This window comes from Phycomyces blakesleeanus (genome assembly GCF_001638985.1).
Source record: "Phycomyces blakesleeanus NRRL 1555(-) unplaced genomic scaffold PHYBLscaffold_4, whole genome shotgun sequence".
Lineage (NCBI taxonomy): Eukaryota > Fungi > Mucoromycota > Mucoromycetes > Mucorales > Phycomycetaceae > Phycomyces > Phycomyces blakesleeanus.
This window is the reverse complement of record NW_017265137.1, coordinates 1,715,700-1,729,222: the sequence shown is the minus strand read 5'-3', so window position 1 is coordinate 1,729,222 and position 13,523 is coordinate 1,715,700. Positions and strand designations below refer to the sequence as shown.

The 13,523-nt window shown below is 32.8% G+C and overlaps 4 protein-coding genes across 4 annotated transcripts; 2 read left to right on the top strand and 2 right to left on the bottom strand.

The window, feature by feature from the left end:
- Window positions 1–2: 2 nt before the first annotated feature.
- On the top strand, window positions 3–393 carry PHYBLDRAFT_141612 (hypothetical protein; the record flags this gene model as incomplete). The annotated part of the gene is made up of 2 exons (XM_018430628.1): window positions 3–209; window positions 325–393. 2 exons carry the CDS (start codon window positions 3–5, stop codon window positions 391–393), a joined length of 276 nt encoding a protein of 91 aa, XP_018295788.1.
- Window positions 394–3,784: 3,391 nt separating this feature from the next.
- On the bottom strand, window positions 3,785–4,638 carry PHYBLDRAFT_60869 (hypothetical protein; the record flags this gene model as incomplete). The annotated part of the gene is made up of 2 exons (XM_018440709.1): window positions 3,785–4,008; window positions 4,521–4,638. The coding sequence occupies 2 exons, from the start codon at window positions 4,636–4,638 to the stop codon at window positions 3,785–3,787; spliced, it is 342 nt and encodes a 113-aa protein (XP_018295787.1).
- A 41-nt stretch (window positions 4,639–4,679) lies between these two features.
- On the bottom strand, window positions 4,680–7,262 carry PHYBLDRAFT_76490 (hypothetical protein). Its single transcript, XM_018443159.1, has 10 exons — window positions 7,002–7,262; window positions 6,746–6,911; window positions 6,551–6,618; window positions 6,290–6,420; window positions 6,075–6,161; window positions 5,840–5,978; window positions 5,626–5,694; window positions 5,229–5,510; window positions 5,038–5,090; window positions 4,680–4,976 (listed from the first exon to the last, which is right to left on the bottom strand). Exons 1-10 carry the CDS (start codon window positions 7,243–7,245, stop codon window positions 4,875–4,877), a joined length of 1,341 nt encoding a protein of 446 aa, XP_018295786.1. The 5' UTR covers window positions 7,246–7,262; the 3' UTR covers window positions 4,680–4,874.
- A 340-nt stretch (window positions 7,263–7,602) lies between these two features.
- On the top strand, window positions 7,603–9,204 carry PHYBLDRAFT_179975 (hypothetical protein; the record flags this gene model as incomplete). The annotated part of the gene is made up of 4 exons (XM_018438243.1): window positions 7,603–8,133; window positions 8,271–8,793; window positions 8,880–8,924; window positions 9,041–9,204. Exons 1-4 carry the CDS (start codon window positions 7,831–7,833, stop codon window positions 9,202–9,204), a joined length of 1,035 nt encoding a protein of 344 aa, XP_018295785.1. The 5' UTR covers window positions 7,603–7,830.
- Between the last annotated feature and the right edge of the window lie 4,319 nt (window positions 9,205–13,523).

The window sequence follows — 13,523 nt, the reverse complement described above, 5'->3', positions numbered from 1 at the left end:
TTATGGTGCGTGATTTTGGGTTTCCTACTACTTCACCTCTTCACTATGGCCAGTCCGAGAAAAATCGCCGAGAATCAAGAATATCCATGATCTCAACCAGGTTCACAGGCTGTTATGCACGCGCTCTTTACGACTTTAGCCCAGAAACAGAGCATGAGGCTGGTATGAAGAAAGGAGAGGTTGTATGGATTCAATACAAGCAATGTCGGGTAAGAAATAACAATCATGACAACATTAGTCATTACAAAATATCTATATTTGTCTATATATAAGTGAATTAATTATATTCCATTTTCTTTTGTATGTATGCTTGTGCGTATAAAGGGATGGCTAGTAGCAGATGTCCGTGACGGATCTGGCCTTATCCCGGAATCTTATGTGGAATTTGTCTAATATCTCTAACCAAATAAAAGCAACAGCAATAATTCTCAATTCTTGCTCTCAAACAACTAGTACTAATAGTAACAGCAGTAATAGCATACAGAAAAAAAATGCACTTTGTTAAAAATTACCTCTTCAACTACCTAAATTATTTTTATACATAAGGATCTGTCTAAATATATAATGGGCCAATGCTTATTTTAGATAGATGGTCTTGGCATTCACTGTACTTACTTACCTTTTTAATACACATCTTGTATATATATAAATTCTTTCAATACAAATTTCTTAAAAAGGTATCAATACCATATACCGATAAAAAAATGAAGCCTCCTTAAATAGGCTCGTGTCTAGACTGATGGTTTAATATTGCACACAGACCTCCTTTGTTTTAATATTATTCTATAGTAACCAAAGTATGTGCTACACTTCAACACTCATAGACTATTTATTGTATCCAAATACCATACTATATACATACTCTGTATTATAGAGTATATATATATGTGTGTGTTTTATCATCATTTATTCACTCAAGAGGATCAATGCCATGAAACACCGACGTTTCCATAGATTATTAAAGCTTGCCGATGTATTTCCACATACACACACACACATATATATACAACTCAGCAAGATAAGACAGAATAACTACTCCAGAAATGCACCTTTCTTTTATTTGATCTTTTCTTACAGCCCAATTACTCTTATTTTTAGAAAATGAAACGAACTGTGATATTGGGCAAATAATTGATATCAAGGACTTCAAGAGCAATACATGTATGGTAGTCCGGCTCAAGAACGGAAAAGTATAGACTGGCTGCAAATATATGTGTGTGAAGAGATGTAAGGTGCACTGGAATGTAGCTTGTAACAGGTTTCTTGTAGGGTTTTGTTGGTATTGTTCACAGTGATGGATAGTGTGTTAAAGGAGCTAGACTTCAGGCCTTTAATTAGTACTACCAACTAAATCCTTAACGGAGAGTTACTCTTATTTCTCTGTTCTCACTTAGGGATTTCTCAAGATACTCTCTTACAACAAAATAAAAAGAAAAAAAAAACTGATTTTATTAAGATGGGTAGTGGACCCTGTTTCTTATCCTACTTCATGTAGGTGTTACAATAAATTTAGAGATTGGGGTAAACCCCATGCCTTTTTCTACAGACAGACTACTCAGGCCCGAACCGGAAAATAGTCTCACTATTCTATAGAGCAAAAAAAAAAAGAATGACGAACATGACACCATGCTTTCATTCCAATAAAATGGTACCAGATACCATACTGAGTCCTATGCACGACGTGATAGAAAAAGAGAGTCGCTGGGAGATTTAGGGATTTGATTAATGGACATCTCAAATTTCGGATTTTAATCAAATCGAGCATGTTTAGGATGCTCTAAAAGCTAAAGTTAAAGAAAGAAAAGGGTTCATAAATAATGGTCAGATATGAAAGTAATTTGACCCAGTATGTCTTTAAACTTATTGTAGTAAGTAGGCATAATAGAATCTAAGCAGTAATCAAACCTCAAAGTGACCACATCATATATTAGACATTATTTAGTTGAAGTTTTTCTTGCAAGGTAAAATGTAAAGGAGATAAGAATAGTTTATTTGGTATTGGAGATCAAGAAATCTGACGGGTAACCCAGTGAGAAAAGATAATAATAAAGGGATAGATATAACCAAATCATTTATGTATGGTGTATTTTCTTTTAAATCAGAAATTTTGGATTTTGGGCCAATTTTTTAATTTAAAATACCGATATATGAAAATGACATTAAATGTCCGCCAGCTTTAAAAAAATCCCAAATATTGAACTTTATGCAGTCACAAATTCATATATTCACGACAAAAGATTGTTTAAACACCGCATAATACATAGTTTTACTATATTAGGGGATCGATTCTCGTAGTCTGCCATAAGAAATGAATAATCTAGGGCCAATATTTCTCTTTGTCTGCTATTAAATTAGAACACCGCGTTTTTTCAAGACGTAAAAAGTGTTGTCGGAAATGTGAAAACTGAATATGTTTTACATTTACTTTGTTAAGAAACAGTTTCTCTACAAAGTAAATGTACAACATATTCAGTTTTCACATTTCCGACAACACTTTTTAGGTCTTGAAAAAAACGATCGGAGTCCAATTATTTTTCCAGTGTATAAGAAAAATACACCATACCATATAAATTTCATAATTATTTTAGCGTACAATCGGCTCAAAAAAATATATTTGCTAGAATTAGTAGTATGCTGATCAACTCATATGTAATTTCTCTTTTATTCAAGAAGATATACAACACCCTTTTTTTTAAAAAAAAATAAATAAAAAATAACGAATGGAAAATGCCATAAAATAGATGTTTTTCTTAAAGTATTTTGTATCATTATCATTTCATTGCAGTACATTCAAATGAAGGTATGGTTGAAACGAGAGGGTCAATCATACTTTAATAAATAATAATAACTTTCAAAGACTAATTGAAAGCTTACAATGAAGCAAGAATAAAATAATTAATTCAAATTTCAAATGTCCCCTCTTTTAGACCTGTCAAGTTTTTCTTGGTAAATTGCACGGCACATCTGAAACTTAACTTTTTTTTTTTTTTTTTTACCGGAAGTGTCTCAAATTTTTGTTTCTAATGTCGTATAATAAAAAAATAAAATAGTTTGCCACCTCGGACTTTATATAGTACTTTAAAAAAGGCTACTAAACGGTCTATTTATCTATCCGCTACAATTAAAGTACCGAAAGTAGCAAAAAAAAATGTCGGTAAGTAAAAACTAAGTAGTTGGATTTCATATAGTATTGCCCTTTGGTTTGTGTGATTCTTTAAAAAAATAATAAATAACTATATCATTTTGATCTTTTTTGTCGTATATATATATCTGTAGTGGTACTTTTAGCCCAGATTCTTGTTCCTGAAAAACTCTTCTTTCCTTAGCCAAGGTTACCCAGCTCACCCAGTTTGTTTAATCTTCTTTTCATATCTTTTAATTCAGTTGGTACTATATCAATAAGAAATTTGGGATTTGCTTTTTTTTTTTTTTACTCTACAAAATATATATTTAATACCACATATAGAGACAAAATTTACCCTACATGGTGGGTTATTTTATCTACTTCAGGAGGAGTGAAAATACCTTGGCGCCTGGCTCGATGGCCGCTATGGTGAGGGAATAACCTTGGACTCGATCATTGCTAAAAAAAAAAAGTCTCATCCTTCTGCCAACTCAGCATGGGTAGGTAGCCTAACTCGGACGGAAGAGTCACGGACCATAAGATATCCTTCGTCCCTCCTCCCTTGGACCAGTAGGTATCCTGAATAGGGAAGGTTACAACCCGCGAAGGACCAGAGAGTCAAAAAAAAAAAGTACCCCTGTAACGCCATAATAAGAAGATTCACAAGATCGGGACACCCCGACTGGCAAGTTTCAAGCTTTCCCGCAAGCAATACCTTCCCAGCTGAGGCATAACAGCCATTCTGGAATGGGAGGACTCCCCGAAACCCGCATTGGCTTCAAACAGGCTCACATCCGCAGGTGAAGGGTCCAAACGAGGTGACCAGCCCTGGGGCTGGGGTATATTGAGAACACAAGCAGTGTATACAATCTCACATGCTTTTGCTTATATATTTGCAAATAAAAAAAAAAAGATATGCGCATTTTTCTTTGCAGATAACTGACAGCCATATAAATAGTGAAATGATTGAAATATATATATATATTTTCTTTATATGATTTGCGCAACAGAAGCAAAAAAAAGAAAGAAACTCCTCCTTCAAAAGCGTGGGAACTTGTAGTTGTGGGTAAAGAGTGATAAGAAACAAGAAAATCTGCCAAATCAACTAGTTGACAAGAAGTATCTGTGAGATGAAGTCTAAATATTCAAGTGCCTATTTGTAAAGTTGAAGGGTTAAAAGAATTATAAGTTCTTTCGTTCTTTCGTGTACGTAGATATGTAGTGCTGGTGAATATTTGAGAGAAGGGGATTTGTATTGGACTGGTATTAAAGCTTATTACTATCAAGTCTACTTACCTTCTATCTAACAAAAAGCCGATTGTTTGTTTGGTTGTTTCTTTTCTCTTTTTTTTTTTTACACACGCTCACACAAACGCCCCACACAAACACCCCATACCCCACAGGCACAAAAACGCACAAAGGTACACAAAGGTACACAAAGGCGCACAAAGGCGAACAACAGCACACAAAAGCACACCCCTAGATGGTAAGATTGCACAAAACACAAATGTCATTGATAAGAAATATACCTCTTTTTTTCACTTCTTCTGTTTGTATACTATTCATTCTCTCTGCTTCTCGTTTATTTATAATATAACATAACATGACATGACTTGTTTATATTATGCATATTGCATCATCTTTTACACAAACATAATAGAATAATCAATCGAATATTAAGACACTGGTAATTGGTATAAGCTGGACAGATATAATTCTGCTTTGGGATTGTATTGTATTCTTTCATAATCTACTTCTTCTTTGTGTAAAGCTGTTCAGCCCAAGCCTGGACCAATCTGGAAAGGAATATAGAGCGAGGAGTCCATCCAACATAATAAATGTGATGGGCCGTCTAAAGATATATACATACTTTGTTGAGTACCCTTATATATATATTTATTTCTTGTACTTACTGGGAGATTCAAAAGAGAGCATTGAGAAGCAGATGATGTAGCAGGTGGCGAATCTGGATAGATAGATTTATGTCAGAAGATAGTTTAGTATACAAACAAACACATATTATTTACTGGCTCTATATTCCTATATCCATCACTATCTATCTATTTATCTATCTATAAATAAAATACTACTTTATAATATTTACATTTGTCATAAATAGTCTTAAATTCTTTTCCAACTGTACTTGGTACCAAAGTATCACGACTGGCAGTGATCAACAAGAATGGAACAAGATTGCCGTTTTGCTTAGCCTCTCCGATAAGTCTGGTTGGTGTGTGTCTGTCGAGGAATTCCTGGTCAAATTCGCCTTTCTTTTGCATAGCCACTCTGTGAGCAAAGAATTCTGCATGATGTCTAGTTGCCTGGATATCCAATGCACCGCTAAAACTAATAACGCCTTTAACAGAAGTATCAAAAGACTCGAAACCTAAATGATACGTAATCGATTGAGTTGGTCGAGTTAATCAGTCAATCAGTCAGTCAGTCAGTCAGTATTCAAAGTCATTTTTTATCTACTGTTATCAATAATAGTATTTTGTTACCTGGCTGATACAATGGATTGTTTGCAGTAAATGATGCCATTGTAGCCAAATGTCCACCAGCAGAGTCACCTATACATTAAGTACAAAAAAAAGTGTATGGGGTTGGATCGAATTGATGATATATTACATGTATTTACATGTATAAAGTAATAGTAATAAGTAAATGATTATTAGTAAAGAGTAATCCACAGAATTGGACCGGGGAAATTATTACCGGATAGGACAATGAAGTTAGGATCACCACCAAACTTGCTAATCGATTGCTTAACCCATCGAATGGCACGCTTGACATCAATCAAATGAGCAGGATAAGGATTTTCAGGTGCGAGTCTGTATCCAATTGAAACATAAAGCTATAATACATATGTATCTTTTGTTAACAACCTATGGAGCTAATATGCACACACGAAAATATATATACTCGTATATTCTATATATCTTTCTCTTACCCAATTGTTTTCTTGAACAAGTACTTTTCCGTGAGGCTTGAACATATTCTTGGATCCTTTACGCCAAGCACCACCGTGAACATGAATCTATTCATTTGTTCGTTCGTTCATTTATGTTATTAATTTATTTTTTGATTTTTGATTTTTATTAAGGTACTTTATACGCATTCTAACCAAAAATCCCCCCAAAGAAAAGTACATTTTAATCTTCTTACCAATACTGGGCGTCTATCACTAATATCTCGGTCAGTTCTACCATAGATATCAAGCGACAATAGTTTTGGCTGACTAAAATCACCAGTTTCTTCTACAATCTGGGCTGTTTCTTCAGTGGTAGCATAAGTGACTACAAGTAAGTATAAGACAAAATAATCAAAGCAAATAAACAAAAGAAAACATATAATTTAAAAAAAAAAAGAAAGAGTTAGTAAGTATATATATATATATTGTCCAATAATGTGACTTATAAACCTTACTGTTGGGGTAAATTGTCACATCTGGTGGTGTCCAGAGCGGGTTAATGAGTCGGGTAACAAGAGGTAAGCTTTTGATAATAAATAGATAAAATAATAATAAGCAAAAATTTTAAAGAAAAAATTATCTTAAATTAAACTATATCATATTATCATATTATCATTGTCATTATTGTTGTTGTTATCATAAAGACTCACCTTAATGGACTCTGAAGAGCTTCGGCAGGCTCTCCACCAGTCACAAGGTCCTTGATACCCTCGCTAAAAACCTCCTCTTCGCGTAAACCTTCAACAAACAAAACAATCCAGGAGAATATGACCGGCAGTCCAAGTACGTAATACACAAGCCAAGCCAGTGTATATTCTATAGCACCCATAACCAGTAAATAGTAATATAAATAATAATAATCATAGTTTCTTTTTCTTTTTCTTTTTCTTTTTATTTTCTACTAACCAAAACCACCAAAAAGATTTGTTAGTGTGGTAATAATCAAATAGCCTGCCAAGTGGTGTAAAGGGAACTCGGCTATCATGGACTGAGTAATCTCCACGTAAGGAAACGCGTTGCGGGCAAGTGCACTCTTGTGCACCAGTTTCAACATAATTGAGGCGTCAAAGGTACCAACTGTCAAGGCTGCCAAAAGGCCTGTGAATGCAACATAGTTTGTTGCTGCTAATGCCCGAATGAGTCCCAACATGCTGAAGCGGAGAAGGTTACCACAAAGAGGTTTATTGCAAGACACTTCATTTCCTCTTTTTTTATTTCCTTTTTTTTTGTTACCAAGCATAATTTTTAACACGTGAAGTGACTTGCATGTGTCTAAGACATCAAAAAAAAGAGAGGGAGAGGTACGTGTGTGCATTGTGTAATGTGTAATGTGTAATGTGTAATGTGTAATGTGTAATATATGTGTTCCTAATCCATGTGTGGCTCTACGATGTGTGTGGCTCTACGATGTGTGTGGCCATAATATGTGTGTGGCCATAATATGTGTGTGTGTGTATTTTAACCATGTGAAAGCTTAATGTAAATTAAACAATAATAACTTCAATTTAATTTTACAAATAACATTATTTATTTATTTTTATAGCAGAAGAAAAAGAAAAAAAAAGAGGCTGTTTTTCAGTATGATATTTAAGAGCAAAATATATATATATATAAAGCCAAAAAAGAAAAGAAAAAAAAAACTTCATATTCATCTTCTTCATCTTCTTTTTCTTCAAAAATCGAATCAAGCAGAAAAACCACTCTCCCTTAAAGTAACAACAAATTTAAACAAAGCATGGCTGTTGCTGAAAAGTTAGAGAAACACGGTGTCCGATGGGCTCCAATTACTGGCATCCCACTTGAACGTCGGCTTCAAACCCTGGCTGTGAGTGGTTTGATTGGATTATTCTTCTGCTCGTCTGCATTTATGGTCTACCTCTTTGTGTTCCACCCAGTACTATGGCCGGTTTTGATCGTCTATCTTACATTCATCGTTTTTGACAAAGCTCCCGAATACTGTGGTCGTCGTGTAGAATGGGTTAGATACTGGAAAGTCTGGCAATATTTCTGTAATTATTTTCCTGTACAACTTATAAAGGTAATCAATTCTTTTTTTTTCATATATCGTTATTGGTTACCAAGGATACAAAGGCATACTTGACTTGACAACAAACTAGCTAACTTTTTTTTCTTAAAAAAAAAAAAAAAAAAAAAAAAAAACACATAATTTGATAGGAATGTGATTTGGACCCCAAGGGTAATTATATATTTGGGTATCATCCCCACGGCATCATCTCGTTTGGTGCATTTTCCAACTTTGCCACCGAAGGTACTGGGTTCTCCAAAAAGTTCCCGGGTATCACTCCTTACCTGCTCACACTATCTGGAAACTTCCGCTTCCCATTTTTCCGTGACCTTGCCCTGATGCTTGGCTTGACAAGTGCGTCGCGCCAGTCCTGTGAGCGTATTCTCTCGGCTGGACCGGGCCACTCTTTGGTGTTAGTGGTCGGAGGTGCTACTGAATCCTTGTCGGCCAGACCAGGCACAAACGACTTGATCCTTCGCAAGAGATTTGGATTCGTTCGGCTGGCAATTAAACAAAAGGCTTCTTTGGTCCCCATGTTTTCGTTTGGTGAGAATGACTTGTATGATCAGTTTGACAATTCAGAAGGCTCCAAGATCTTTGAGATCCAAAAGAAAATTCAGTCCATCTTTGGTTTCACTCTGCCTTTATTCCATGCTCGTGGTATCTTTAATTGTAAGTCAAATGATGATTAGCAAGCGAAATGAAATGAGACTAAAGGCTGGTTACTCTATTATTTTTATTATTTTTTAAAAAAATAGATGATGTTGGTATCATTCCTTTCCGCCATCCTATTGCTACTGTTGGTAATTATTGTTTTCTTTCGTTTGGTTGAGTAGTGAGAATGATGTATAGTAGAAAGAAAGACTAATGAAGTTGCCCTTTTATTGTTATTTGTTACATATGAAAAAAAAATCAACAGTTGGTAAGCCCATTCCTGTACCAGAGTTTGAGGGTGATGAACCTACCCAGGAACAGATTGTCGCTGTTCAAAAGCTGTACATTGAGGAATTGCAGAGCATTTACGACAAGTACAAGGATGTTTACGCCAAAGATCGCAAGCAAGAATTGCGTCTGATTCATTAGTATATCGTTGGTCTGGATGATCATACTACTTTTATTTATTTACTTATCTACTCCCTCTCACATCCCATTTCTTATATTAATATTCTCTGCTTTTGAATAAAACACAACAATCATTTTGCATCCATCACATTAATACAATTAATAAGATAATAATTCAAGTCTTAAAAAAATGGACAAAAGAAAAGAGGTGAGATTAGACGAGACGAGACGAGACGGAGAATTATTTTATCGTGTGATTTCTATTGTTCATTTCCTATCTATTCTTTCTCTCTCTTGTCAATATTATAAATAAAATAGCATGTTTCTATATTAGAAATTAATTATTACTAATTTTGCTACAAAAAAAAAGAAATATTCCTTTTTATTTTATGTTTCTGCTGTCAGAATATTTATTTTATTTTAAAAAATAGACACGCACAGATATATATATATCACAAGTCATATCATATAAGAATGTCTGTACTCTCTTTATATGTAATTATAAGAACAAGTCAGAATACGCACAACCAAGAAACGAATGAACAAGTAAAAGAAAAGGCTAGGTTTACGTGGGTTGGGAAACGATTTTATTTTCCGGAAGTAGTGAAATATCCCAAAGAAGTAAATTGTGTACAAGAGCCAAGTAATTACCTATGTTGCTATAGGTAGTGCAACAAGCAATAATAGCAAAGTATAACAAGTCAATATATATATATAATAGGTATCTAATACTGACATTTGAAAGTTGAGATTTGCGATTTGCGATTTGCGATTTGCGATTTGCAATTTGCAATTTGCAATTTGCAATTTGAAATTTACAATTTGAAATTCTCAATTAAAGCAGATGAATATCATCATTTATAAAAAAAAGAAAGAGAGAAAATTATACACATACTTTAATCAGCTGTCTTGAATATCTGGAACCATTTTCTTTTACTTAGTGTGTATGTGTATGTGTATGTGCGTGCGTGCACAGTTTGTATTACACAATTCGGCTTTGGCGGAAATAAAGAAATATCAGCACAGACAGTGTAGAAATAAATAAATAATATATATATATATATCGAATTAAATTAAATCGAATCAAAGCAATAATATAAATTTTGTTTTGCTTACTAGACAAAAGACAATTGTTAAGTCGTCGTTTGGTCTACGAGATTCTGACTTATTACAATAACTGACAAATTGTATAAGAAACAAAATGTGTTGTTCATGAAACATACACAGGACAAAATAATAATAATAATAATAGCATGGTGGTTTGTAAGCTACTTTTGGGCAAAAATAAATATAGGGGGCTTTTTTATTCTTTTTCTTCTTCTTCTGGTCTTGTTGGGTACTTAGTATTAAATGACTAAACTACACTACACTGTATTGCATTTGATTAATTGATTTTAAAGTATTTTAATATTGTTAGAAGCTGCTACTGCAAAGAGAAAAAAAACTGTCTTTTAAGCAGGCTTATAGTATAGTATAGTATAGTATAGTATAGAGATACAAGGATGAGTAAGAACCTTTGAGAACTGACCAACCAAGATCTTTGAGATTTCGAACCTTATTGAGTAATATCTTATAAGCTCTCAAGACACCAATAAATAAGATTAAGAATAAGAATGAAATATAACCAACTTTTTATAAACCTAAATAAACTATTTTTAAGCCCACAAACCCAAAAAAAAAAAGACTTGATGGTGGGAAAGCAGTTTGTTGAGTTTGCTTAACTTTTGTGGGTGTGTGCGAAATATAAAGAAATAAAAGAACCAGAGTAACTGTGTTTGTGCGCTGTCATCAAGACACCTTGATCCTTACCAATACATACAAAATCAAAATGTATGTATATATTAAAATTACAAGACGTTTGTCTGTTGTTTCTATTATATACATAGTAATTATTATAGCCACGATTTGTTATTTCTTGAATTCCAAAATAAAATACCAAGCTGATAAGTATATGGATATGAGTGGGTGTAGGTGCTGGTTTAGGCGTGGGTGTTGTAACACAATGGTGCGCAAATTACCTCATTTACTTTTCACTCCATTTGATGTGCTTTTTGCCTCATTACCGGTTTTTCGTAATTTTACAACCTTATATATAATATTGCAGGGTAATGATTTTGTAAATAAATAAACAAACAAAAAAAAAGGAAATTTGTCTTGACCCAGACCACAAATGCTTTCCTCTTCTTCTTATTCTTCTTTCTACGTATATATATTGTTATTACTATTGAAAAATATAGTATAATATTCTCACAGTGGAATTTATCATTCTTGATCTACAGATTCGGAGAGGCTTATCCAATGTGGCAGATATCTTTATATTCTATTATATTTTATATGTAAGAAAGCTTACTTTCATCATTTAGTTATTGAATTACTTTGGTACATGTAAACAAAATATTTATCAGGGCTTTTATACCATTTTGTAACCATAGTATTAAATTACACTACAGTACAGTAAACTGTCTACCAAAAAAAAAATAGACTTTTTTTTTCTTTTTTCTCTCGCTCTCTTTCTCTCTTTCAAAAATGCAATGAATTATCCAATAAGAACTATTTTCAGCTTTTCTGGGATTAAAATGCTGGTGTTTGTCAGACAACTGATAAGCAAATGGATTTTTTTCTTTTATTTTTTAACGATATTCAACCAACTGTATATATATATATATATATAAATGAACGATGCTTGAAATACACCATAATTTGCAGAAATACCATAAATCAACCAAAGGACATTTGTCTGTGTTACCTTGGCCGAGTGAATCATACATAATGGTCAGATGTGATTGGATTTATTATGTATCTTTTATACTAGTATTATTATTGACAGAGAGAGAGAGCAAAATTAAAGAGCCAATTCCTTTTTTTTTTTATTATTATTCCTTCCTTCTTTATTCTTTCTAGTTCTCTTTGATGAATGTGAATCCAAATACCGGGTTCTTGGTCATTGCGATTGTAATGTAATTTACCAACAATCAGATAATTATAGATAAATAAATGGAAAGACTGCAATCAATATTAATTAGTTGGTTGGTTTGATCGATCATCTAAAACTCATTTGTGAACAAGTCAAGAATATATTCTGTCTTGTCTTGTTTTGTAATTGACACCATGCTTAGACAGATAATAAAAATCCCTTGAAATATATACATACATATTGTTAATCAAAGAGGAATGTTACAGGACCATTCCACAAGTCTTGGTCGGTTGATCGGTTAATTTATAGTATATGTATATATACACTTTGTTGCTGTAATAGATAGCTTGGTAATACATTTATACTTATATATATGTGGAGGGATTTGTTAATAAGAAGAAACATCATGTAATTCAAATTTTAGGTTTCCAAGGCGTAATATTCTTTTACAGAACTCCAACAGAGCACCCATATTTGATCTGTTGTTTGGTATTTAAAGGCTGTCTAAGTAGATAAAAGATATATTTTGGACAATGTGTCTTTAAAGGTGGTTACACAGTCAAGCTGATTTGCTGCGTATAATGTAGTTGTAATTATTGTACTTGTTGTCTTACTTTCATTATATCTATCTAGACTATTAGACTCTTGTGAAATATATATATATATATATAAAGACATCTATTATTGCTGCTGTTGATAATGAACTTAAAGAAAGGCAATCAAGTCAAATATTTATTTTTTAATACAGAAAACAAGAAGACTATAAAAGGGAGAAATATGATTGGTTAATTGGTAATTAGAGAAAAGTACAAAGTGAAGAAGCAAAAGGGGAAGTAAAAGTGAAATGAAGTAAAGTGAATGGTAGGGGGATAAGAAGGATGGTGTGGTTTAATTTGGGTGACCGAAAAAAAAAATATTCAAAAGGGAGGGGTGAAAAAATAGGGACGTTTTTTTTTTATATTATATTATATTTTACAAGTCAGCTCTGTAAAGAAAAAAATAAAAAAAAAAAGGGATTCTTTATAGTCTTTATAATTTTTTTGTGTTTTGTTTTTTTTTTGGCTCTTACATTTTTATTTCATTTCGTCTTCTCCGCAGATTTCCCCTTTCCATTTTATAATTTATTGTTCTTGACTTGTCTTGACTTGCCCTTTTCTCTCTCTCTCTCTCTTTCTTTTGTTTTTTATTTTATTTTATTTTATTTTTATTTATTGCTCTTTCTCAGTCATTGATCTTCTTGTTCTATTTTGTGTGGACAGGGAAATAGTACAACACATATCTCAATAGTACATTTCTGTCCATTGATTTATATCTATATTATATAAGCATTGTATTATATTATATTATATTATATTATATTATATTTTATTATATTATATTATATTATATTTTATTGTATTATATTTTATTATATTAAGCATATAAA